The sequence below is a fragment of the Tachypleus tridentatus genome, chromosome 9, assembly GCF_004210375.1.
Source record: "Tachypleus tridentatus isolate NWPU-2018 chromosome 9, ASM421037v1, whole genome shotgun sequence".
In the NCBI taxonomy this organism is placed as follows: Eukaryota; Metazoa; Arthropoda; class Merostomata; order Xiphosura; family Limulidae; genus Tachypleus; species Tachypleus tridentatus.
In genome coordinates this window covers 25,937,888-25,965,835 of record NC_134833.1, presented here as the reverse complement: position 1 = coordinate 25,965,835, position 27,948 = coordinate 25,937,888, and the positions used below count along the sequence as shown (strand labels likewise).

Here is a 27,948-nt window from a genome sequence, read left to right as displayed (position 1 = left end):
AAGAAAGTTTGGACTACTGCAGTTAACACAGGGTGGTTCTAGTTTCCACTTGTGTCGTGGTCTTTGCCACCACAACAAGCACATTAAAAAAATTCACAACATGATGATTTTGAGTGACAAAACAGTTGACACTGGAAACATCCGAGAAGGTTGGGAACGTATGGCCTTACCTTACAGATCGATAACCCGCTTTGACTATGGCAGGAGGACGTGGTGACATAAACATCAACATCAGAATATTAGTAGGTACCACAATACCATCTTTGTAATAGGAGATTCAGCACACTGCAGAAATGCTTTGGCTGTCTATTATTTTATTGGAATGCAGTGTATGTACTAAAGCTAATTTTAATACATCCATGTTTTTGTAATTGTCACTCATTTTCAGTTATTGTGCTCTCAGGTTAAAACAGATATACATTAATATGACTAATTTAATTAAGTACACTTAATCTGATGTCTCTATTTCATCTGTGACAATAACATAATATGCATAATATGTTTCTCTTATATACGTATCATAGGATTCTACTGCAAATAAATGTTTGAATAAGAGTTCCTTGGTAGCGTAAAAGTTGAGAACCCCTATTACAGAGTATCATATCTGTGTTAATTCCTTGAACCTATGTGTTTTTCTAACATTACAACAGGGAGAAAGAGCAATTATAAGAAAACTTATGAACAGAAGTAAATTTTTAAAAAGTTCTTAAAAATTAAAACTCCCACTTTTCTTCATAGCACATTAGAAACTGTAAGAAGCACTGGATTTTCAACAGACTCATTATACTAACAAGTAGTACAAGTTGTAATGAATTCAAAATAACACCATTTTAAAAACACACATACAGAGCTCTTTCTAATGAAGAAAGATCTGTTAACTTAACAAGAATTTCTATCCCAATCAATATATAAAAACTTCAAATTACAATGCCACCAGCCAAAACATTGTTAAACAACTACACTATTAGGTTAGCTGCAACATTATAAAATCAACATATGCCACAGATGTGTTTTGTTTTCTTTTCACAGTTAATATCAGAGGCACATAAAAATAGAATTTCAGACTTATCTTCAGATCAAAGTCACTGCTCAAGAAGACTGAAACCTATTTGGTTTCTAATGCTTTACTGGCTTTTGGTTCTTAAATAATTTAAAAACTGTTTATTGTACTTTTAACTCTCCCTTACTATATTTTATGCCTCTAAACTTTACATTTACATGCAATTCATTACAGTTATGTTAAAAAAAACACAAAGTTCTCTAAAAGAGCATCAGAATTTCAATATTAAGCTACTGATTACATCTTTAAGAGAAGTTGTGTAGGAAAAAACAAATGACACTCTAATACGTAAATTTCATACTAAAAAATCTTATGTATATTAACCTCACTTCACATATCTAGCACCTACGAAGTAGTTATTGTTAGGTAAAACAATTTTAAAAATATTGTCTCGTCGTTTCCATTTTTTTGTCCTGTAAGCACTTTTTCAAAGGAAATAGAAGCTACCAAATCAATGAAGTTACTAATGAGGCATCATGTTATTTCAGTATATTAACAAACTTGTGATCATAAATTATACAAAAATTAATCTTAACAACCATTATCATCCAGTAATATTTCTTTCATTTCTAACCATTAGATATGTTGTAACACCACTACGTGTTACACCCAACTTTTTATAACATGGCTATTAATAGTGTAATTTCACATGAATCCACAGGTTTAACAGAAGATGTGTGGTGTCTTAACAAGTGTGAAATGAAATAACCTATTTTCTAGACCAGCAGCTCCCAACCATTTTCAAGCTGAGAACAGAATCAGCTGTTTCCAATCCAAACATTTAACAGACCACTTCATACAATATTAAGTTTTTAAAATACTTTTATATTAAATTGTAAAACAGTATACTACAGTAGATATATTAAAACGTCTTTTCCACTGTCTTGTGAACTGCCTGAAATCTCTTTGTGAATCATTATCAATCTACAGACTAGTAGTTGAGAACCACTGCTCTGCTATAGACTACAGTACATATAAACATTAACAGAAACTTCACATGTACATGGTCTTGGGATCTTACAAAAACTCACACACCATCTCTGAATGTTGAGCTGGACATTAATCGTGTTCCCTGCTGTGATTAAAACTTTGGTTAAAATATAATTTATACAAAGTTAATATCAGTACAATTTACAAAATTTTGTATAAACATTAACAAAGTTAATGAAAAAAACAAAAACAGATACAGTGACCAAAGCACAGCAGCAGATACAAAGTGACTTTACTGACCGATGTCCATGAACACAGGTTTTGAAGTATATGTGTAACTGTAGGGATGGGCAAATAAAAACATTATACCCATAATATATAAGCCTTGTTCCAGCATGTATTTTATCTAATTAAGATACTTCCTACACTACAAGTCACCTCAATATCCATGTCTATAGTTTAGGTAGATAGTTTTTAGAACAATGGTTAATTTTACATTTAAAAAATCATGTTACCTATTTGATATTATAGCCTTAATAATCTGTAGAGGAATAATGCAAGTTTTAACTTCTATAAACGACACATCATTATGAGCAAAACAATATTTAATTTGAATCAAAGTTTCGTAAATAAATAAATAAAATGTAAGACTTAATTACATGTCAGTGCACCAATTTTTTTTATTACAAGCTGTCTCACTTAATAACAGCCATTGTTCAGTTAAAGTGCCATTTGTTGTCCATACACATTAATACATATGGAAGACATGCAAATACAAGAATAACTTAAACCATTTAGTCAACTATGCTCTTTTTTTTAAGTTTCTTCTTCCAAAAGATTTTTATTAAAAGTGTGATATCAGTTTTGAGATAACAATGTACAATTAACATTTGATTATAAAACATAACAGTATACTTGATAAATACCTTACAGTATAACGTACATCGTACTAGGTTCTAATATGAGCAAGAATAAAAACAAAAGGTAGGAATGAGAAAGTTTACCAAGAATACCATGAAAATTTAACACTGAATTAGTTGTTTCAAAATTCTAACATCTTTTTACAACAGTCAGTATGGTTAACAACGAAACATTACACCTAAACCCTACTGACATGTGTCATGGGTCAAAAGCCATGTCATGACATTTGTTGAATTGCATTCAAAATTTTATTGAACTACTACTATTTTATGAATGTACAACAAAAACTGACATCAAACTGTAGATTATAGTTCAAATTTTAGTACCGTACATTAGTTAATTTCTTAATTTAAAAATAAATATTAAAAGAACACACTTAAGTATTGATTTTATGTATCACATGGTACACTGAATGTAGCACTGGTTCAGACTAGATGTTTGTGATGTTGAAAATCTATAGTTTTATTTTCTGAGATACTATTATATTTATTGAATCAACCAAAGTGACCCCCCATCTGCATCTTCTATTTTTGAAAATACGTCCTCATGTACATCTGCTTCCTCCAATGATGTGTATGTACAAATTGTAAGCTCAGAATGTCCCTCTGGTGGTTTTCTTTGTCTTTGCAAAGTATATATACAGCAAACTCTTTCTTGTCATACTAGATTTCAAGGAGTGAAGTAATACACTAGCAAGCTTGAAATTTCAGCTTAGTTACTAAGCTTCATAAATTATAGAAAAATTCTGGGGTATTGATTTACTAATTTATGATTTTTGGTTATTTCAAATTGTATACATAAAACTTTAAAAAAATTATTTAATTTTGCATCATTATAACATCTGTATTGTTGGCTAGTCACGTCTTAAAGATATATATATATATATGAGGTCTATTCAAAAAATATGCGGACTGTTTGAATTACGCAGCTCCAGTTGGTTCCAGTTATGTAAATTCTGTTTGAACAAGAAGAGATTCCTGTATCTAGATAAATACACATCCATTTAAGAAGTGATTTGTCTGGTGGCCTAAATCAAATATATACAGGTAACGTCTATCTTACTTACTTAATCACAAAACACTGTTATTCTAAACATTATCTTCCTACCTTACATGTGTTAATATCGTGATGCTGTTATTATAGGATTCGACTTGTCTAGGATTCTGTTTACTTGCAAAAAAAACGTGTTGCCTAACTATAGGCTTGTTTCATTCAAGGAAAAAAAATAAAACTTTCAAAGCTTTTCCAAACTGCCTAAAAAAGGAAGAGAGAGAGAGAGAGATAAATGCAAAAGATCTAGCAGAATAAAAAAACAGAATCATAACACAAATTTCATGCATTCGTATCTAGAAACCTGACACCTTCTCCGAGAAATTCTCCATGCATCATAAATTGTTTTAGTTCCCCCCAATTTTAAAAATATTATATACAGAGAACTAGATGAAGTAAATCATTAGTTGTTACAAATGTTGATAACACCACAATATAAGTTGAAGATGCAGTTTGCAGCTTGAACTTAGAGCTTCAGGTGTACTCTGCTCCAATAACAGTAATACATACATGCACATGCTGCTCACCCCAGTTTTAAGGCTTGTCCTGGTGTCTTGAAATCGTCATCACCTAACAAGGCTGCACTTTCATCATATCTTTGAGCAGGAAGGTAAGGTAATACAGGACGGTGTTCCACCTAATAGACAGAGTATGTGTCCAGTAAAATTCCTACAAATCTGCTCTTTACTGATCTTAAAAGATTTTAATATATTTTATTAAAAAACAGTGAACAAAACAAAACAGCAGACAAGAGAGAAATACAGAGCCAGCATGCAATAAAGGCAGTTTATAAAAGCTTTGTGAAGTATACACTGATAAAAGGTTCATAAAGTAAGATATATGCTCAGAATTAACTCTTTAAAATCCATAATTTTTTACCCATTCTGCTGGAATTATTTCAATGACTTCCTAATAATCATCACCGTACCTTACAAAACTTCAATTTTCATAATTTTGTGAACAATAACATGGTTTGGATTAGTTTTCAGTCAAATAGATGTTAATGTTATTGCACGCTGTCACCGTCCGATGGATAAATCAATATTTTCAGCCAGATGCTAGCAGTGTCCACTCAGGTTTGAGGAGTTAGGGCAAGTTTTATATCACAGATACTAATTCTGTGGTTTTAGAGACACTACATTACATTACTGCATCATTCTGCCTAGTTAAGGATATTGTACAAGATGCAGATAACAAAACAGGTTAAGGCTACACAAGTAATCACAATTTGATTTGTTTTTCATATGAATAACCTCCATCCAAGTTGTATGTACGTGTAGTACGAACAAGAAAGTCTAATTTGTCTGCGAAACAATTTATTTTTTCTGTATTATGTGTATGTGTGTGCTACACACATAGTATACACAATATTTAATGGCTCCTAAATTGTCTTTAAATCTTTTAAGTTTTAAAATAACGATGAGACGAAAGAGTGGTGATATATATTTTAACGTACACTTCATTATTATAAAGGAGACATATAATCTCTGCATTTGAATATCAATTTTAGAATAATATAACAAGTTGATGAACATCAGATATCAAATTTAAATCTATTTTAGTAATAATGCATCCTCTTTCTACAAAGTAAACGTTTAACTATTTAACAAGTTAAAAGTAAAGAAAAGCATTAATCACTTCAAACAAGATCCAGCTCTTTTATACCTGTATTAGTTTTACTACAATAAATAAATACTGTTGTGGTAAAATAGATAATTTTAGACTGTACAATGTGCAGTACAAGTACACACAAACACTGAAATGTTTTGTAGAATATCAGGCTTTATTTTTACTATTATAGATATATGGGTTAATTCTGCTTCACAAAACCAATACAATCATGCTAAAAAAACTGCCAGAAGTACAATGTTTATGCGATGTGTTGTCAATACATATAGTGCACTACTGTGTGTTTGTATGTATTTTGTGGTTACGTTTTACTTTTAAAAGGGTAACCTTAAACTTTGACCTTTTAACTCAAAAGAAATAAAACCCTTCCCAACCCTCCAAGGAAGTGATCTGTAAAGTTTGATTGAGATCTACAGCTTGAAACTTCAGTTATCATTCAGAAAATAAATTTCTATGGACATGTATCATCTTCACCACTATGTCCCTCTCAAACCTTTTCTATCAGTGGAATGAAACGATTTCTCCATTAACATAGAATCAGACCAAATGTACCTATTCCTAAAAACAGATAATGTTAATTTCAATAAAGAGGACTATGGCCTGTAAGATAAAAGACACCCAATGTATGGAACGTAAAAAAACCATGTATCAAAGTACACAAACAGTTCCATTTTTAGAAGTGATTTGTCAGGTTTCTCTTAGTTGAGTACATTTACATATCATGGGCAGTTTGTTTATAACACAGATAAGAGCACTTCAGTGATCATGTAACATTACTGTAAGGGTAACAGACAACATAATCTAAGCTTCTGTAATCTGCATTTACATTGTACACTCACACACACAATAACTAAAAGTACATGGTAGTCACACACGTGTGTGTGTGTGTGTGTGTGTGTGTGTGTGTGTGTGTGTGTACATATAGACACACACACACACAGTAAGTGGCAGATGAGTTCTCACAGGAAACAGGTGGTTTGTTGTACCATTTACAGTTAACAGTTCCACCTTTCTTGCTAAAATTTGTAAAGATTCAGCAAAAAATTAAGTAAAAACCATTACAATCTTAATAATCTATTACAATTCTTAGTTATACATCTGCAGATGTTCATAACTTTCTATCTACCACCCCAACACTCAGAGCTAGTACTGAAAACACTCGCTTAACATTTCATGTTAATGTGATAAACACCACACAAGTAAACATTCTTTCCAAAGTTAACTTTTAACTTCATGACATTCTTACAAAAATAAAATTGATAGAGGAATTTTTATGTTTTTTATACACAAAGAAATAAAACAGGAGAGTTCAGAGATGATTTTATTTCCTTCGCGATTAACCACTATTATCTATTTTAACAAAATGACCATGTACATGTAAATTTGTACCTGTCTGAACCTTCTTTTAGTCAATATATTATTTCTTGCTTCTAACAGATATTGTTAGTCTATTTATGAAAAAATACAAACTGTTACTTACCAGTACATAGACCAAATTAATGGAACTTTTAAATGAGAGATTATAATAATCAATTGTCTCATTCTATTTAATATTTATTTAGAATTAAAATTTTCTTTACATTAATAATTACCTCACACACTTTTTGTTTACTTCTTGAAATAGCCTGTAATATTAGCTACAAGATTTATATGACAGATAACTAACACATTCAAGTAATTAAGAACAGTATAAAAAAAGAATGTTTATTTTAACAAAATGTGTGTTGCAACGGGTACAAGTTTCCAGAGCGAAAAAAACAACTTTGGTTATAGAAATTTTCCCAACTTCAACACCATTTAACACTGTTAACTCGCATGCAGTAAGTGCTTGTTATTTTAGAAACACTAAACTTGTTCGTGTAAACTTTCTTTCATTTGTGTGTTATTCTTAACAAGTCATTGTCGTACACTTCCAATCTGTTGCAAATGCTTAATGAAATCTAAATTTGTATGAGAATAAGAAATGCAACCAAAAAACGGATATTCTTACCTCATCAAAAAAAAGATCTGAGTTTTGTTAAGGATATGTTTCAACTCTGTCAATTCCAAGAATGTTTTCTTTAAAGCTTCTGCGTTGGTGTTCACTTCTTTCAACTCATTTTCCAACTTTTCAAATTTAGCCTACCAAACAAGATGTGCAAAATCAAGCACCCATGATACATACTTACTAAACAATTGCACAAATCATGCACTTTATACCACTGGTTTCACATCACTGCAATCAACATATTGAGAATATTGTTTTTACTATAACAAGAACAAACAATACCAAAAAGGATCAGTTAAAAGATGTTAAAATGATAAATATAACCTTTAATTTCATTACAACAGTAACAAACATTATAAAACAAGTTAACAGTAACTTTATAATGAAACATTAATCAATGAATAGTCACACAATCATTCACATTTTCACAACTCATCTAGGCAGTGCTGTCCCAAGCACAGTTCTTTAAAGAATAAACATGAAATTAATTTCACAATTTATAGATTTGGGAAGCCTACAGTTCAATTTCACTATGTAATTTAAACCTTATACATTGTACAACTTCCCAACCCATTACCTTTAAAAAGAAATAAATAAAAAATAAATACCTCCATGTCAATCATCTCTCGTGGCTGTGGTGCCTCAACGTTTTCTTCAATGTCAAGTACTGGAATATCATCTTTTTTTATCTCTTTTTCAAAGAAACCTGTAATAAAGTCTTGTTAACTATGTCTGCATCTTTTACTGGCATATCCAGAATGCATACAATTACCTCTTTTTTTCTTTAAACACAGCAAAAATAATTATCCAAAAAGGCGTATACAAGTAAAATTACAAAAAAACACAAACAAGAAAGTCAGTTGTTTGAACATACTTCATGTTAACAAAATATCACATTTTTCAGACTTTACTCTTATATACAATGATATACAAGACATTAAGAAACTTTCTCGGCCAGGTTCGGTAACAGTGCCTTCTCCTCATACCAGTTTAACAGCCGATGTTCTACCAACTGAACTACAGGCACTATATTACCCCTTTCAACCACTCCATTTACATATATACATACTACATTTGTACACCTCCTTAATATTACATGATAGAAATAAGCACCTATTGCACATGCTCTCTTCTCTAATGTAACAAAAAATGCTACTTTTATAGGAACATGGTTTGTATGTTAAAGCACAATTTGCCAAATAACTTTTATATTTAGGACCCATTATAATAACTTACCTTGGCAATGGGAAGACAGGGTAGCATTCCCACCTCATCCCAAGATATGGGACCTAGTTTTCAATTTTATGAAAGTTATCCATTTTTAAAAACCTACACAGACAATCATTACAATATTTTCAAAAGGTGAAGCAATCTTCCAATCCTTTTTTCTATGTTTTAAAATCATGTAAGGCCCACATAAATTTTCAGCTCAAGCTATCTCAGCCATGTTTTAGCAACCAAGAACCTACTTGACAATACATATTTTATTAGCTGGCAGTCAAACATCAAAAATCTAAATCTTTGCAGAATTATATCAAAATAAACTTATTTTACAGTATTTTAATATTTACTGGAGATGTAGCAATCTTTTACTTAAAGATACAAATGCTGTACCAATCTTTTATGTAAAGATACAAATGCTGTACCAATCTTTTATGTAAAGATACAAATGCTGTACCAATCTTTTATGTAAAGATACAAATGCTGTACCAATCTTTTATGTAAGGATACAAATGCTGTACCAATCTTTTATGTAAGGATACAAATGCTGTACCAATCTTTAATGATAATTACTTATATTGCAAGTACTACTGTAAGTATGAGGTACATGTAACATAATAAGTGAAAACCTAATGTTTTCAGATAAATTATGATCAGTGCCACTTATTGTTCTCAACTCGTTTCCAACCTATAACTAAAACCTCACAACTAAACTTTAACAAAACTACCCATATGTACCCAGTGGATATCCATTTTTCACAATTAATTAGGTCATAAGGAAATTACTTTATTCTTGCAATAGAATCACCTGAAAAAGAAACATTATGCACAAATAATTAAAATAAACCACAAAACACACACATACTACACTTAGTTTTCAATCATATGATGAAGGAAATTCCTTTTGTCAAAATTCCTTGATATCTTGAACAAAAATCACAAATTAGTATAATTTTTCTCATTGAGATGTATTTATAAGCATATGCTACTATTCTATTTTAATTAGCCTTTGATTCTACAAAAGAAAAACTTACGTAGTTTTCTCTCCATTTCATCACAACGTCTCACTTCACTCACAAATTTTCTTTGGAATGCGTTCACATCTGGATTTAGCTGTGAAAGAAACAAAACTACATGTACATCTACCTAAAATTTTGCAATACTTAAGCCTTTTGTCCAGAACCAAGTGTGACATTTTTTCTTTCTCAGATACAATGTCAGGTGCTGATACCTAGTACTCAAATAAGTGATTAAATCCAACAGCTTATGCATGAAAGTAAAAAAAAAAAAAAGAAATCTTAAGCATACTGTATCAGGTGCCAATCATCTGAACTTAAGTATGACAAGAATACTCTTGTTTATTTGTATCAAATAAGCATATAATTGCAAGCTCAGACATAACAGAATTTTGTGTAAATTATTTTGTATATCTACGAATGTTTGGTTTTACAAAATTCATGTGCTTTTACTCTTTGGAGCAGATGAAATATTATGAAAGCAATTTAGGTTTTAAAAATGGCTAATACACACACAAGACTTAACTGATTTTTGACAAAAAATAGAAAGAGAGAGGAAAGCTAAAGATTGTACTAAAATATTAAAGTTATTAATGCCATGCAGTTTACATTTAAGTATTTCAACATAACTTATCACTTAGTGGATATGGGTGAACACCAGACTATACACAGAAAGAGATCTATTATAATCATTTATATTAAAATTAGATTTATATGATAAAAAAAAAAACACGACAGAAGGCAATTCATACTATTGAGGTTAGATCTCACAGAAATAAAAGTAAATTTCTTAAGAATATTTGTGACTATAGTTAGAAATAAATTATAACATATATGAATGCATTAGCTTGCACGGCACTGATAATTACAGTAATAATAAAAACTTTTTTCCCACAATTTTTTTATGAGTAATATATTTCGCCAATTCTAACTTCTTGTACAGTTACATCGGATGGGCGTACACTACAGGCGTTTGTGAACTGAAACTAGTACTACTAAAAGTAACTTTGCAAGTATGAGATCCAATATAATTACTAATAATTTACGGCACATTATTGCAAGACTTATAATTTTAATGGCTAACTGTAATCTTTATTTTTATCTTAATTTAAATGTAACTGTAACTTATAAGCCTATATTATATTAATCAGTATAATATATTAACTTACGTCTCGAAATTGTACAAGTCCAAGCTCTCCTAATTCAGCGACACATGCATACGCTGCTTCAGACTGCAAAAACAGCTGGCACAATGTCATTTCTTCGCTTCGAAATAAAGAACCCATTTTTGTCTGTGTGGTATTGCTAGAACACCTAGTCTTAGGTTCCAATTCTTTCTTTCTAGTCTCTGACGAAACAACTGCAGTCGTTAAACTTTGGTAAATATTTTAATAAATTAGTCAACAAACACGGGTTAGTAGTAATGGCAAAACCAGTTACTCTAATATCATCATCGATGTTAATCAGAAACATTCGTTGTTTCCTATCATTTAAAAGATACTACCACAACACATTAAAAAAAAAAAAAAAGGAATTCTGTTTACATTAACACAACACAAACCACTACAATAGCCTACAGTATAAAGACTACATGTATGAAACATTAAACACGTAACATTCACGTGCTGTCAGGTGACCAACAATAGATATTTTCTCTACCCAGCAGATGTCGCAAAACTACGGGAAACATAAATGTGCTTATTTAGATTTATTTACTCAATTATGCTTAATTTAATTAACTTCGTAAAAGTTAAAAACAATATACATTATATCCCCACGTTAATTTACACCTTATAAAATTATTAGATAACAGATCATTTCAATTAGTTTATTACTTAATTAAACAGAAATTATTTATTTTTCACCATGAATATAATTGACATAGGCGATAAAAAACACCCATACGTTTGAAAAATGATGTTAATATTAAATTAAAAGCTGTTATTATTTAATAGCAACTCGTATAAGTAAACTATGAAAATCATCAAGTGCTTCTTTAGTAAGAAAACACATTAAACGAATAAAATAATACGTAGGCTATCAACAATTTATACGCATAAAAACATTTTGTCGATGGTTGAATATGCTGCATGCTTCGACGGGATATTGGTCTGTTTTATTCAGGTATAATCTGTAGTAAGCAATACATGATTGATATATCGTTACATATATTGCTCAAGCCATTATTACGGTTTAGTGAGAGATAGTTTGCTTTGATAATTTATAAATTTTCTAAACCGTCTCTTTATTTTTCAGCTTTGGGTTGATGTAAGAGAAAAATTTCGTTCCAAATCATTTAATGACCTGTTTTATATTTATAATACGTTAAAGCAGATATCTGAAATTCACCTCTACGCATGTTACCTTGGTGTTCTTTGAGTCTTATTTCTAAAGGGCGTGACTTTTGTCATATATTTTTCTAAAGAAAGCAGACCAATGCTATGTCGAAACACGTAGAATCTAAAGCTGATTACGACTAACCTACTTTTTAGAAAATAAATTTTCCTTACTATATATATGTGTATAGATACAGGCTGCTCCTTAAAAAAAGTAAAAATTTGCCCACTCTTTATTTTTTAGAAGACGTGATGGTTAAAATGTTCGACTCAGAATCTGAGGGTCGCAGATTCGAATTTCCCTCTCCCAAGATGCTTGTTCTGTCAGCTGTGGTGACGTAATAATTTGATGCTGGAAAAAGTGTAGCCCAAGAGTTGACGGTAAACAGTGTTGATTAGCTACCTTTCCATCTATTTTATCACTGCTAAATTATAAACGGCTAGCACAATTAGCTCTCAAGTATCTTTGCGCAAAATTCAAACAAACTTTTTGAGAAGATAACTGATTCCTTTCTTAAATTATTGCAAGGTGCTGGTCTACACTACGATAACTTATTCCATAAGCCAATTACCCTGTTAGAAAAATAAAATTGTCTTAAGTGGGATCACAACTATCCTTTCTAATAATCCATGATGACGAGTAAACCTACTTGTAGAGAAAATTATATATTTAATTTAGTGCTTTCTCTACTCATACCAGCCGGTTTTAAGTATATAATGTCCCTTCTAATCTTATATATGGGTCCTCTTGTCCCATTATCTTCGAAATAAAGCGCAAAGATGTCAGGGTCTTGCATACTATTGATCCAACATATAATCTTGTAAAGTTGTAAAAAAATTCACTTCTTACCCTTCTTTACTTAATAAGAAATATGTTAAGAGATTTTAACATCATCCTTAAGTTAACTTAAATACGAAATACATGTCGTTTAATCTGTCCTGATCATTTAGAAGGCATTTGGCTCGATTAGTATGGTAATAATTAAAATGATCGTCCCTTTTACTACTTATTTTGTATACATTACATTTCTCCGTGTTATTTTTTTCATAAAAACCGTAGTAGTGTTTCCGTTTCGTTAAAGCATGTTCTTCATTTCAACTTTCCAGCGAAAACTCTGGTTTTCTGGGGGTTCTTGTTCTATGTTTGGACGTTATGAAAAATCCCTATGAAGCTCATATATGTTCTTTGTTTGTTTATTTTTTAAGTTCGCGCAAAACTACGCGAAGACTATCTGCACTAGCCGTCCTTAATATAGCAGCGTAAGACTAGAGATAAGGCAGTTAGTCATCACCACCCACCACCAAATCTTATGCTACTCTTTTATCAATGAATTGAAGTATTCACCGTCACATTATAAAGCCTCCACGGCTGAAAGGGCGAGCGTGGTTGAGGCCTAGCATGGCCAAGCGCGTAAGGCGTGCGACTCGTAATCCGAGGGTCGCGGGTTCGCGCCTGCGTCGCGCTAAACATGCTCGCCCTCCCAGCCGTGGGGGTGTATAATGTGACGGTCAATCCCACTATTCGTTGGTAAAAGAGTAGCCCAAGAGTCGGCGGTGGGTGCCTTACCTCTAGTCTTACACTGCTAAATTAGGGACGGCTAGCACAGATAGCCCTCGAGTAGCTTTGTGCGAAATTCTAAAACAAAACAAGCAAGCGAGCGTGTTTGGTGTGAGAGGGATTCGATCTCGCGACCGTCAGATTACGAGTCGAGTGTCCTAACCACCATGCCAGGAAATCTTCTAAACAACTAAAAATAACAATGGGTATACACAACCTATTTCGAACAATAACAGTGGTTAATATGAGGGTAGAGCTAAGGGGGATCTTACCTTACTAAGAACATTGCAAAGGAGAAGGTCTTTAGCCATAGGGAACAATGGGCCGAGGGGAACAATATTACTGCTGCTTATTTTGTATGATTGTGACGTAGTCGCAGTTCGAGCAAACTTAACTTTTCCCATTTTGGATAAGAACACTATTGGTGAAGGTAGTAAAAGATACCCAGTAGTCTTGTAGCACGTGGCGGTAAGTTTTTAAGCCACCCTCCCTCTAATATAATGAGTGTGTGATACTTTTTGCCCAATGGAAATGTTAAGCACGACCAGGACGTGTACCAATCACGGCATCAAAATTCATTTTTTTAATGTTATTGTTGTTATTTTTTTTAGCTCCTCTCAAAGCAATGACCCACATTCCACAAATTATTCGGTTAAAAGATATAAATCATTTACAATAGCTGCGAATTAGTTAGACAAGTCTTTCATCAATCATGCGGGGGCGCTTCAAACTACTTTTCGGTCTGGGAGTTGTGACGCTACTAGGTACGTAAGTTTTGTTGTGTTTATAAAGTCACCCAGTCTTTTTCTTATTTCTTTAATAAGATATCATGTACGTCTGTTATAAATATCTCTTTTAAGGTCACCATACTGAAGGTATTTTATAACGGCCTGTAATAATAATGTATGAAATTAAATACATGAGTTTAACGAAACATCTTTGACGTTATGTTAAAGTAGTTTATATAATCTTAGAGTGAAATACATACTGGGTCTGGTACATTAGGCTTAGAATCGGAGATTTGAGCCTTGTGAACAAGCTTCACGTGCTAAACTAAGGGCGCGATGTAAAAGTGTTAATCAATTTTGTTATTCTGTTCAAACATCCGGTAAAGTTCTTATAGCGACGGATACTGCTGAGTGTCTGACTTCTCTCTGATCATTAAATCAAAACTTGGGTCAGTTATATCTGAACCCTATAAATAATTGGACTGACAGTTTAGTCCCTGTGTCATAAAAAAGTGACGTTCATTTGAGAATTCCAATTCTAAGGAATAAAATAAAATAAAGTGGTGACACTTACAATGTGCACATAAAACACAACTATGGGGGTTTGTTGAAACACATTATTGTAAAGGAACAATATGAAACAATTGACGCTTTGAAACAACAACAAAAAAAAAAGTTGAACGTTCCGCTAACTTCACCCCTAATATTCTACGGAGAGTGTCACATAGCACATGGAGGCAATGTCAAGGTTTTGTTTTGACGTTAAGCACAAAGCAACACAATGGTCTATTTGTACTCTGCCTGCCACGGGTATCGAAACCCATATTCTAGCGCTGTAAGTCCGCGAAGATACCTCTGTGACACTGGGGGGGGGGCAACTGTGTCATAAAAATTAAGACCAACAGACAGACATTTTGTATAACTAACTGCACTTATTGTTAGTCTGTGTCAATGTGAATCGTTTCTCGCTAGTACAGCGGTAAGTCTTCGGATTTACAACGCTAAAATCAGGGGTTCAATTCCCCTCGGTGAGTACAGCAGATAGCCCGATGCGGCTTTGCTATAAGAAAAAACACACACAATACGAAACACGTAAATGCGTCTATATGCAATAAATCCTCTCTTTCATATACGATACCTTTATTTGGGGGTGGTTGGGAGGGTACCCAGACTTTTTACCCGTTCTGTACGGAAATAAATATTTCTGCCAACAACAACAATAAAAACATTTGTTGCGGAAATACAAAATGTATAATTTCGAAAAGAAAATGTCTACGGCAATAGCTTCGGGAATCTTTGAGGTTATCCCATCTGTTAGACATCATCCAAACAACGCAGATGCAAAACAAGACCCAGACTCTTCTACCACTTACAGTTCACAGTACGTTGTAGGCATGACTTGTTGTTGAATTTCACGCAGTAGAACAGCGGTATATCTGAGAACTTACAACGCTAGAGAACAATTTTCGATACCCGTGGCGGGCAAAGCACGGGTAGCCCATAGTGCAGCTTTGCGCTCAACTGCATTCTAACGAGACGACAGCAAAATACTTTGCATAGTCACCATTAGGGTGTGTTTATATATGTCACCTGCTATCAGGTTTTGATGTTATTTCCGGCTTATAATTATAAGTCAGGAAATGGTACGGTTAACATGACAATTAATATTTATGAAACACGTAACTGTATGCATACAAAACAAGCCACAACGTCCATACTTCTGGACTGTAGTAAGGATGTTAATGTAGATCATATTATATTTCAACGTTAGAGAAACTTATAAAACTGAAAACAACCACATTTTGTCCCACCTTTCAACATAAAGTGATTTCTTTTTTTTTTTAGTTGTGGTTTTGGGGTCGTAACGTATTTTTATTAACCTAGGATAATAACGTGTTGGAGAAGTGATGTGAAACGCAAAACAAAAAATTTACTTCACTCATTTCTTCATTGAGTTCTGGAATGTCGTGGTGGTTAGGTAGCTTGATTTGCAATCTGCGAGTCGGGAATTCGAATCCCCGTCAGTGATCATGCTCGTCCTTTGAACAGTGGGAGCGTTATATGCGACGATCAATCAAAAGAGTGGTTCAAAAGTTTGCGGTGGGTGACGTTGACTAGTTGCCTCTCCTCACAGATATTTCTTGAATAGTTTTACGCGAAATACAAAACAAACAAAGTTATTGAAACAAAAAAAAAACCACATGGAGAAACAAGTGAATAATGGGATTGACCGTAACATTATAACACCATCACGGCTGAAAGGTCTAGCATATTTGATGCGACAAGAATTTGAACCTGCAACCCTCACATTACGAGTCAAGTGACTTAACCACCTAGCTGTGCTGGGCCAAATTACAAGATAAAACAATACTTAAACAACAACCTAAACACCCAATAATCATTGAAGGCATATCAGAGCCGAGAAACACTTTATCTCAGTAAATCTACATATAAGCTGAACATTCATGAATTCTTTACTTGTATAAAATCTAAACAATTAGCCATTACAAGAATTTACCACATTACCAGGATTAAAGTACTAAACGTTTATTGATAGGGTATTTTATGTGAAATACGCACTTGATAGTGAAAAGTTAATAATTTATCAGTGAACTGTTTGCGCGGTGCTTTTCACAATCAAATGAAGTAAAGTGCTAATGATGCTATAAATGCTAGTGTATCATGTTCATGGACGTAGCCCTGTGTTTAAAAATAATGTTCTTAGCTCAATTTTCGTGAGCTGTTCGCTAGCATTTGTCAGTTAAAAATCGAGAATGGTAAGGAGGGTAGCACGAGGTCTAAATTGTTCCTTACCCACCCAGGCTGCGATCATCAACAATCTGAAGACGGAAGAAGAGACACAAGATAGAACACGAATTTCCCAGTCGCGTACAACGACTCGACTAAACATTAATCATAGCATCGCTTCTCTGAATTAATATTTGACAATATTTACAAAATATTGCAAATAAGATAGGTTTAATGGGTTATAAGTTTGACTAAAAGCTCTTTTTTTTTCCATATGACTGAGCTGATATATTTACCTTTTTCTCGGATTCAATTCGAACCCCTGATTTCGTGTATACAAAACTTTTTCTTTGGCAGCTGAAAGAAAAAGATTAAACCACTAATGACTGTTTGAATACATTTCAAAAACTACAACTAATCACATTATTCCCTTCTTACAAACTAGGCCCGTTCTCGTGTTTTTTCTCAAGGTCGTGGGACGATTTCGCCTTGGGCACCAGTTTCTTCCTATGTTAATTTAAATTTTATTATTTCGATTGTATTCGAATACGAAACTGTTTTTCCGACTGAAGTAAATGATTATCCCAATGGGGCTTGTTAGTAGAGTATTTTTATGACACTTTTTCGACAACTTAAACCACCATACGACTTTATTCACGTAACTAGCAAAACTAGATAGGTAACAGTCACTCACAATCTAGTGGATATTAATGGAGAAATTTATTCAGTTTGTTTCTTGTGAAACACAAAGGTACACAATGAGCTATTTGTGTTGTGCCCACTACGGGTATCAAAACCCAGTTTTTAGTGTTATAAGCCTTGAAAATTACCAAGATTACTGCCCGATCTGTGTAATTATTTTAGGCTTAAAAGTGTTTCTACTGCGTTTTATAATTCAAGTAAATTTAGACGTTTTGCTTGTTTGTTTAGAATTAAGCACAAAGCTACACAATGGGCTATCTGTGCTCTGCCCACCACGGGTATCGAAACCCAGTTTTTAGTGTGTGAGTCCGCAGACATACCACTGTGCCACTGGGGGCGAAATTTAGACGTAAATTTGTTTGTTTGTTTTGAATTTGGCGCTAGCCGTCCCTAATTTAGCAGTGTAAGACTACAGGGAAGGCAGCTAGTCATCACCATCCACCGCCAACTCTTGGGCTACTCTTTTACCAACGAACAGTGGGATTGATTGCCACATTCTAACGCCCCACGGCTGAAAGGGCAAGTATGTTTGATGCAACGGGGATTCGAACTTGCGACCCTCGGATTACGAGTCGAACGCCTTAACCCACCTGGCCATGCCGGGCACTTAGACTTAAAATTATTAAAGTTGAAAATAGTTAGCACGTACGCTGACACTGATGTTTATTTTATTCATAAGGATGAATAAATTACATAAATGACCATCTTCTACTATTTGTATGTTTTCGAATATCATTACGTATGGTGCAGGTGGTAGTAATCAACACGAAACTTTTGAATTTCGAATCCTTTTTAAACTGCTTATTGTCTTAAGGTTCTACACCCGTCTAAACTTTAACAGTATATAGTCATTTGTCGAATGTAATCAACTAATTAATGTGTAACTCATTATTTGATTCTACGTTCGAACTTTGATTTTTAAAATAAAGATTCCCAGCTAAACAGTCTCTTTGTACGTTTAAACCTTATTCCAAGTCTCTCATTGTCTCTCGTTAATCATTTGCTTAATCTTATTCAGTGGCTGATAGTCTACAGTTATTTTCTACTGTTCTGGATTTCACGGATTCCCCAGACGCTGCTCCGCTCTCAACAATGAATGAAATAGTTAAAAACGAACAAGTAAACACTGGTTGTATTAATGGAGAACGTAAGGAGAATTTGGAACTCGGAAGTTCAAAAAAACTCTCTAGAAGAAAGGTACGAGCAGCTCGTGCCCGACGAAGTGTCTTGCAACTGGCTAATGTGTTACAATGTGTCACGGGCTGTAATCCTTTAACTTACAGAGGATACGGTTGTTACTGTGGTTACATGGGAAGAGGAGAACCAGTGGACGAAATTGACAGGTATGTAATATCGTAGGAAGTGTTATTCTCAACTTAACACACACGAGTTGGTAACGATAATTGTAATTTCCAATTGTAATAATTGGAAGGTAGCAGAAGGCCATCTGGAAGGTTCACCTGTTATAAACACTTGTACCACTGTACAGTAGTGGGTTCTCTATCAGTCAGTCAGTGGACGTTAAAATGATAAAATGACTTCACATAAGAAACACTTTTAACGTTGCTATTTGTATTGTCGTCACGTCAGTAAAACGTGCGCATGCCATGAATCACGAGAAGAATTATACACTCTGTAGGCCAGTACACAACACGATACATAAACTATAAAAGCAAGAGCTAAAGATATTTGTTAGTCTTAATTTTAGTTTTATTCATTTTATTAACATTTGTAACATAACACTTTCGGAAGTACATATGGTTTATTTATTGTTTTTAAAACAGATAAAACTCAACCTTATATTAAAATGATATTTATATCGTTGGTGTAGCAAGGTTTGTGCTACACCTGTGTCAGTGCAATCTATTTCTTTGCAGGGAACACTGAGTTATAATGTACATATATACGTCTAGGTAATTCCGCGAATTCCGTCCTCTAGTGGTCATCGGGCTTTGGTCCATGTTTGAACCAGGGATCATTAGGTTTAGCATTGATCACTTCCTCTCTGTCAGAACTCGATGTTATCATGAACGACGATGGTGGTCCATAATAGGGATTGCATAGAAATCTACTCAAAACTCTAATAGAACATTTGACCAAAAACCACCTTAAAAATCACATACTTATTCTTGAAACAACACTCAAAGCTTCCCTCAAACATTGTTAGTAAGCAAAATAAGTGATTTAATTTGTTAGACAAAATCAAAATTTGGCCATTTGCTCATATTATGTTATTACTAACAGAAACGCCGCCTTATGGGCGGTCTTTTCTGCTGGTAATTATATGATATAATATTCATACTTCATTGAAAAAAAAATTGAATATTTAGATTTTTTGTTGAGTACTGCATGGGAAAAGGAGGATTGGGTTGATACAAACTTTAGTGTTTTTGTATGTTAAAAGTGGTACCCTTTAACGAAAAAAATAGGTTTTCATTTTTTGTACTGTCCTTAAAATTGCATAAAGATACAGTGAAACCCTTATGTAGAGTCCTAGTGAAAGTCATGTTACACATACAGTATTTTATTTAAAATTGTATTCTTTAATATAGAAATGTTTTTTGTACATATAAAATTATTTTGCTTATTATCGGAATTCTGAATACCCAAAATGTGAAATTTTTTTGTGGATTTTGGTTTTTGTGCAATTCAAAAGATGGCGCCATATTGTATTTGCGATTTCGGTCACATGCATAGATAGATACATATATACACACTCTACGCCCCTTTTAGTGAGATTATTGACGATTTACAAGCCTACAGCACGATATGTTTGATATTTAGCATCAAAACCTAGAGAGACATACTACATGGAACGTTGATAATATACAGGACATGCATAAAAGTTTATCTTATTTTCATTGAAAGTTGATGTACGTAGTCATGGCCCGGCATGGCCAAGTGTGTTAAGGCGTTCGACTCGTAATCCGAGAGTTGCGGGTTCGAATCCGGGTTGCAACAAACATGCTCGCCCTTCCAGCCGTAGGGGCGTTATAATGTGGCGATCGATCCCACTATTCTTTGGTAAAAGAGTAGCCCAAAAGTTGGCGGTGGGTGGTGATGACTAGCTGCCTTCCCTCTAGTCTTACACTGCTAAGTTAGAGAAGACTAGCGCAGATAGCCCTCGAGTAGCTTTGCGCGAAATTCAAAACAAACAAAACAAGACGTAGTTATCACTGTATAATAATAGGTGCACAGTTGTTCTGAGTGAGTGCACTTGTACTAGGCACATGCTAAATGCGTGTTTGTACGAAACCTCAGACACAAAACCAAGTGGCTCATTAAATAATTACCTTAAAAGACGCGAAGCTTTATTTAAAGTAATGTTTGAGACAGTTGATTTATGTATTCATTTCTCTACTCGGATAACAATGATGGTAACTATTTCTACTGTTTCTTATACCTAGTTGAAATTCTGAGCGTGTATTCAGTATTTATTAACACTGCATATAACACTACTTCTACAACTAATAATATTTCTAACTAGTTAGTGTAACGGTAGTGGTTGTAAATGTTGTATATAACTGGCAACACTTAATTTATCACTGGTGTCTAGTTTACATGCATTACTTGTATTGTTTTATTCCAGCAAACACTTATTCAAAGCAGGTTATTGAAAACATAGATATGTGTCATGTGGATCTAACAATATAAGCATATCACTAACTTTGTTTACATTGTATTAATCTGTATTGCATTATCTTAGAAACATTCTTCCATTCTGAAGAGATTGCTTTGTTACTGCTCAACTTTTGTTACATTACTTTGTGACATTGATGAAAGCCGGTCGTTGAATCTGTGGTGTTGCCATCGTTGCGTCAAGAGGGTCTTTTTAGAAGAAATTTACATTTTGCTTGTTGTAGTTGCGTACCATTACGTGTGTTTATTATTTGTTATACATTTCTTATTTATTTTAAATAAGTTAAGTGTGGTGGTCGAGGGGGGAAAAGGTCAATGCAGCAGTAAACTGTTTAAAGACATGAAACATTCAAATGAACGCATGTGCATATATGTAGTTTAAAGTTTATTCTCCATAAATGGACATCAATAAAACCTTAAAAAAAATGTTACCAAAATCTGTGAGTCTGAAAAAGAGAACTAGGGATCGTTAAAAAATTACAGAAAGAAGCTGAATCAAAATGAAAGATTATATTTTCAAGGCTACAATTACGGAACCCCAAAAATGTTAACAAACAGGGCTGAATATAATGTCTACATTATTATCTGAAGCTATAAATCCATGTTTTAACTCCATGTCTACTATACTTATCAACTTTAGGAGCAAAATAAAGCCCCCATTAAGACCCTTAATAAATTCCTGGAAACACCCCAGAGTTATACTTTTCTCAATGACCTTTTGAGATACTTTATAAAGATGAAAACCGTAGAATTTTAAAAGCATTTTACTTGTTATAAGGTTGTACTAATGGTTTAAATTTCAATGAAAAAAAAAAAAAAAACGAGGACTCTTAGAGAAAGGAGGGGTTCTTGAACTAAAGTTGTTTATGAATCCACTAACTAATAAACAAAAACATATCCATAATTTATTAAATGTGCGGTAGGTATTTATCTTAAAAAGTGCAGAATTTTTATACTTTCATAGGTATTAATTATTTGATTATTGTATAATATATGCACTTATCGATTAGGTAACTATTCCTCGGTTTGTGTATGTGCGTTAATGTGTTTAACTAACAACAAACTCACCAGGCCAGTTGTTCATATCATCAGCTGTTGAAATATTATTATTTTTTGTATTGCTTTTGTTATTTTGTGTGTGTAAATCTCCCGGTTGGACAGCGGTAAGATGACGTACTTATAACGTTAAAATCGATTTGTCCAATAAGAAACAAAACTCTCTTTGTAATTGTTTGACTCTAAATGTAATAGATAGATACACCCACATCTATATAGAAAACTATTACGTGATTTTTGAGAGTGGTATTTACTGAAAGCTTTAACAAATATTTCTGTAAGTAATATTTACAACTTGCACATCACGATGTATTTTCTCTGTAGGTGTTGTTTGGAACATGATAAGTGCTACGCCTATTCCGCTTGCCCTCAACTTTTGATCTACTTTGTTTCTTACCAATTTCAATGCGTTGGCCCTGGTTACGCTCGTTGTAGTAAGTATTCGTTTTGTCTGTTAGCACTGCCACATTTTACTGCTTTAGTAAATAGATTAGTTTTTTACCTTACTTTGTTCTGGGTTTCAAAATACTGATCCTCAGATTATAAATTCTAATTATATACAGTTTCTATTAGGTTGTATCAGAATACAGATCCTTAGATTATAAATTCCAATTGTACACAGTCTCTATGAGATTGTATCATAATACTGATCCTCAGGTTATAAATTCTAATGGTATACAGTCTCAGATTATAAATTATAATGGTATACAGTCTCAATTAAATTGTATCGGAATATTGATCCTCAGATTATAAATTATAATGGTATACAGTCTTTATTAAGTTGTATACTTCTGTAAACAAATCCTCTTGTCGATCCAACTTTCGGGATCGATGCTGAAATTCCTCACGTACTGAGAGTATGTTAACCTAGAGGTTTAACCTCATGTTAATTGTTGCTGTCCTAGTAGAGTGTATTTGAATAATTCAAATTAACAAATTCCATTTTGGGACCTTAGCTGGATACTGACTTACTTTCCCATGGCCTTCCGCTTGGTATTGGACCTAGGTCCTCTCATACCTTAAGAGAGTGGTCTATCAACTGAGTTATAGGTTAACCTCGTAGCAGTTGCTAATAAAGTACGTTAAAATAACTCGAAGTATCATATTTAAAAGTATAACGACTTTATAAATAGCGAAGTTGGAATGCTTCTGTCTTATGTATTTTGTCTCTGTTTTATTGTAAAAATTCATTTTTTTTGCATAAATTTCAGGAGATGACAGCTACTTTATGGCCCATGAATGTGCTGCCCAACTTTGTGAATGTGACAGAAATTTTGCTCATTGCGTCAGTAAATATTCGTGTCCCTTACATCGTGCAACATGTATGTCTTTCTCATCAACACTGACAGTTACGTTCCATAAGCTGGTTCTAGGTTCTGAGTAGCTTATTCATTTCTCATCAACACTGACAGTTACGTTCCATAAGCTGGTTCTAGGTTCTGAGTAGCTTATTCATTTCTCATCAACACTGACAGTTACGTTCCATAAGCTGGTTCTAGGTTCTGAGTAGCTTATTCATTTCTCATCAACACTGCCAGTTACGTACCATAAGCTGGTTCTAGGTCGAGGGCTCTGAGTAGCTTATTCATTTCTCATCAACACTGCCAGTTACGTTCCATAAGCTGGTTCTAGGTTCTGAGTAGCTTATTCATTTCTCATCAACACTGACAGTTACATTCCATAAGCTGGTTCTAGGTTCTGAGTAGCTTATTCATTTCTCATCAACACTGACAGTTACGTTCCATAAGCTGGTTCTAGGTTCTGAGTAGCTTATTCATTTCTCATCAACACTGACAGTTACGTTCCATAAGCTGGTTCTAGGTTCTGAGTAGCTTATTCATTTCTCATCAACACTGCCAGTTACGTACCATAAGCTGGTTCTAGGTCGAGGGTTCTGAGTAGCTTATTCATTTCTCATCAACACTGACAGTTACGTTCCATAAGCTGGTTCTAGGTTCTGAGTAGCTTATTCATTTCCTTCTTACGAAATGATGATATAATTTCCTGATCATTGAAGATGCTAGAGAACATGGTTATAATGAAACATTTTCATCGATAAAACATATAAAGTGATTCGCCAACCGTGACACCATCCAGTAACAATAACCAGCAAAACTGCGCTCTTAATAATTAGATTACATAAAAAACAAACAAATTGAGACTAAATGTCTGTTTGTGAGTTCTAAACACCTTACATCAGGACCTTTTACATTCCCTTATGATGACATAACAATACTCTTCGACCTTACAAATTGTACCTCATAGCAAGTTGTGGAAAGTTGGTTTATTACTTTGAAATCTGTGTGGAAGGAACAAGTTTTGTTTCTAAGGTAAATACTGCTAGGAGGAGACATTAACCTTTAACACGTTATGGCTGAATATGTAACTTAACATATTAAAATACTTTCTTACCATTTAAGCGCTAATAAGTCAACATTCAGGAACTGGATTTTTCAAACTGGAAGACACCTTATAAGCGCTTGGACTGGTCATTGTGAATTTTAAACTATTGACCAAAGAGGAGGCAGCTAACATGCAGTCTCTATCCCTTCTCCCGCTACTAGGACGTTGTCCAACTTTTTGAATCAAAGAGTAGGGTATCTGTTACTTCTATAACGCACCCACAGCTGAAAATGCGAGAGCATGTTCAGCGAATTCACATTACTTGTACGTTACTGCTGCATGAAAATTGGGAAGTTTTTAGATCAAGTTGTAACAAAGATCTTTAGAAAAAATATGTTGCACTGAATTCAGCTCAAAAACATGTTGGAAAATTCTTACGAACAAAGTAAACAGTGAGTTTCCCTTTGCACGTTTCTGGATAATATTGTTTTATAGCATGTTATTAAGTATGTAAAGTACAAACCAAATTAAATTATGTACGTATACTAGTCTTTCCTCTTATCCCTCCAATGAGTCAACGGTAAGTTTACAGACTTACAGCGCTAAAGTCTGGGGCTCGATCCACCAATGATGGACAGATCTCAGATAGCCTATGTATAATTTTATGCTAAAAACACAAGCCACAAAATTTTCTTGTCAGATAGTAGTACAACCCTTTTAGTAAAAGCCTCAGTATGCCCCATTCTTCTCTTGGCATCTACATATTTATTATTAAGAAGAGAACTGTCTGTATTTGTCGTGAAATTGACTGGTTACCGTTATATGTATATACAGAGATGCCAACCATTACGATTTGAGCGTAATCATTACGATTTAGGTGTATACATTACGACTATATGCTCATACAGACAAATATTACGACTTGTTGCAACTCCCAAATTATTATATATTATATAGGCCTATTCAATAAAGTGATAAATTGTTCCCCTAGGGCTTGGAAGGGGTGAAAAGAAAATTTCTAGTGAGATCCATATAAATTTTGATAATAAATAAAAGACATAGTCCAAATGGCTACTTGCGATAATCATGTTTGTGCTTGAAATAATAAAAAAATATTTGTATCTCCGATGTCTACCAATAGTTTCAGTGCGGTGCTTCTCCATACTGGATACGTGGGGGAATCCGTAGTTACGCCATCAGTGCTTGTCAGCCAATCAGCGCTCGCGTAGATGGGTATTTCTCGTTTTCTAAGCGGCATAGAAACACCAATGCGATCGTTCACAAGATGGAAAAAAAGAGGCCTCGTTCACCAGATTCTCTTGTTTCTGGCAAATCTAAAAGGACTAAAACTGTGAATCAAAAATTTAGGAAAAAGTATAGTGCAAAATATCCGGTCATTGCATCAAAAGTCAGTGACAGTCATGTGTTTTGTACAGTTTGTCACATCGATTTTTCTGTGGCACGTGGCGGGATAAACGATTGTTCCAGACATACAAAATCAGCATCTCACCATCAAAAGGCTGAGGCGAAGACAAAAACGATGCAGATAACGACATTTATGAGTACGAATTCAGAATATGAAACCATAAATGCAGAAGTGATGTTCACACAATTCGTCATTGCTCATAATTTACCTTTAGCTGTAGCCTATCATGCAGGACATGTATTCAGAAAAATGTTCTCAGACTCTGATATAGCGACAAAATATGGCTGTGATAGAACCAAAACTACAGCCATTGTACAAATGTTGGGTTGTGAAGATGATAAAATGATTTCAAGCATACTTACTAACAGTGTTTACAGTTTAGCCACAGATGGATCCACAGACATGGATGACTCAAAACTGTGTCCAGTGTTGTACGATATCATGACCCTTTTTTGGAAAAATTGTTTGTTCTCTTTTGACAATGGTGGAATGGAAAGAAGCTTCAACGGGAGAGAATATTTTCAAGCTTGTGGATCACGAACTGACAAAAAGGAAAATTCCATGGGAAAACTGTCTTAGTTTTTCTACAGACAATGCCTCAGTTATGTCTGGTATAGGTAAAGGTGTTATGGGACGCATTTCAAGACGACAGCCTAGCATTTACTTCATGGGCTGTGCCTGTCACCTCATGAATATTTCTGCCCAGAAAGCTTCCAGAGAACTGCCCTGCCCAGTTTCTGATATATTGATAGATATCTACTATTTTCTGGACATAAGTGCTAGCAGAAAACAACGTTTCAAAGGGTTTCAAGGATTATATGACAAAGAAACAAGAAAAATTATACAACTTGTTAACAAAAGATGGCTATCACTTGGGGTGTGCCTCAACAGAATATTGGACATGTGGAAGCTATTGAAGAAGTATTTTCACTGTGAAAAGGAAAAACTAGATTCGAAAGGATCTAAACGTTCAGCTCAGTCAGGCAGCAAGACTTTAACAGTCAGGATATCCCCTCAGCCACACAGGGACACAAGACAACAGTCACCAAAAGCTGAAAAAGAAACATTTGATATAACTCAATATATGTTTAGGTAGTCTGACCTTGAACTAAAGAAGAGACAATCAATGAAAATAGAGAAGAAAACCAAAGCTAGCAAGGAAGTAACCAAGAAAAGTTATGTGCAGAGCAAGTTAGATAAGTTAACAGTTTTCTTGGACAACAAAATGAACTTGTTATTTTGTCTTTTTCTTCAGTCTGCAATTCCTCTATTTGAGCAGGCCAATTTGATATTGCAAAGAGAAGAACCTTGCATACACATTATGCATAGAACTCTGATTACACAAGTTAAAAATATACTTGTCAGATACATCAAGCCAGAATATCTTGAAGGCAACATCACTGAACTTGACTACAACAATGAATCCTTACACAAATCTGATGAGGCAGTTTCTATTGGAAATGCTGCCAAGGAATACAATGTTAAATTTGAAAAGGACCTGATCAGCTTCTACACCAGTGTCATGAAATACTATATTGCAGCTACAAATTACATGATAAAACATTTCCCTCTAAATGATGAACTTCTGATTCACGCAG

The 27,948-nt window shown here is 33.9% G+C and overlaps 3 protein-coding genes across 3 annotated transcripts in view; 1 reads left to right on the top strand and 2 right to left on the bottom strand.

The window, feature by feature from the left end:
- Positions 1 to 7,078, bottom strand: part of LOC143227326 (V-type proton ATPase 116 kDa subunit a 1-like) — a 29,011-nt gene extending 21,933 nt beyond the window's left edge. Inside the window, exons 1-5 of the mRNA XM_076458781.1 lie at positions 7,071 to 7,078; positions 6,528 to 6,606; positions 4,489 to 4,598; positions 4,144 to 4,207; positions 4,019 to 4,042 (exon numbers count right to left, since the gene is read on the bottom strand). Coding sequence (XP_076314896.1) covers positions 4,019 to 4,042; positions 4,144 to 4,207; positions 4,489 to 4,598; positions 6,528 to 6,606; positions 7,071 to 7,078 — 285 coding nt within the window. The remainder of the gene's footprint in view (positions 1 to 4,018; positions 4,043 to 4,143; positions 4,208 to 4,488; positions 4,599 to 6,527; positions 6,607 to 7,070) is intronic.
- Positions 7,079 to 7,557: 479 nt separating this feature from the next.
- LOC143224888 (V-type proton ATPase 116 kDa subunit a 1-like) lies at positions 7,558 to 11,478 on the bottom strand. Its single transcript, XM_076453320.1, has 4 exons — positions 10,984 to 11,478; positions 9,833 to 9,911; positions 8,186 to 8,283; positions 7,558 to 7,711 (listed from the first exon to the last, which is right to left on the bottom strand). Exons 1-4 carry the CDS (start codon positions 11,098 to 11,100, stop codon positions 7,577 to 7,579), a joined length of 429 nt encoding a protein of 142 aa, XP_076309435.1. The 5' UTR covers positions 11,101 to 11,478; the 3' UTR covers positions 7,558 to 7,576.
- A 2,932-nt stretch (positions 11,479 to 14,410) lies between these two features.
- On the top strand, positions 14,411 to 23,965 carry LOC143224887 (basic phospholipase A2 2-like). Its single transcript, XM_076453318.1, has 4 exons — positions 14,411 to 14,472; positions 18,905 to 19,229; positions 22,906 to 23,015; positions 23,793 to 23,965. The coding sequence occupies exons 1-4, from the start codon at positions 14,421 to 14,423 to the stop codon at positions 23,963 to 23,965; spliced, it is 660 nt and encodes a 219-aa protein (XP_076309433.1). The 5' UTR covers positions 14,411 to 14,420.
- The last annotated feature ends 3,983 nt before the right edge of the window (positions 23,966 to 27,948 follow it).

Coding starts and splice junctions, on each gene's coding strand:
- LOC143224887 (XM_076453318.1), top strand. CDS start 14,421: ATGCGGGGGCGCTTCAAACTACTTTTCGGTCTGGGAGTTGTGACGCTA. Junction 14,473..18,904: donor GGGAGTTGTGACGCTACTAG/GTACGTAAGTTT, acceptor AATCTTATTCAG/TGGCTGATAGTCTACAGTTA. Junction 19,230..22,905: donor CCAGTGGACGAAATTGACAG/GTATGTAATATC, acceptor TTTTCTCTGTAG/GTGTTGTTTGGAACATGATA.
- LOC143224888 (XM_076453320.1), bottom strand. CDS start 11,100: ATGGGTTCTTTATTTCGAAGCGAAGAAATGACATTGTGCCAGCTGTTT. Junction 8,284..9,832: donor TGAAATGGAGAGAAAACTAC/GTAAGTTTTTCT, acceptor ACTTTATTACAG/GTTTCTTTGAAAAAGAGATA. Junction 7,712..8,185: donor GAGAGATGATTGACATGGAG/GTATTTATTTTT, acceptor CTTGTTTGGTAG/GCTAAATTTGAAAAGTTGGA.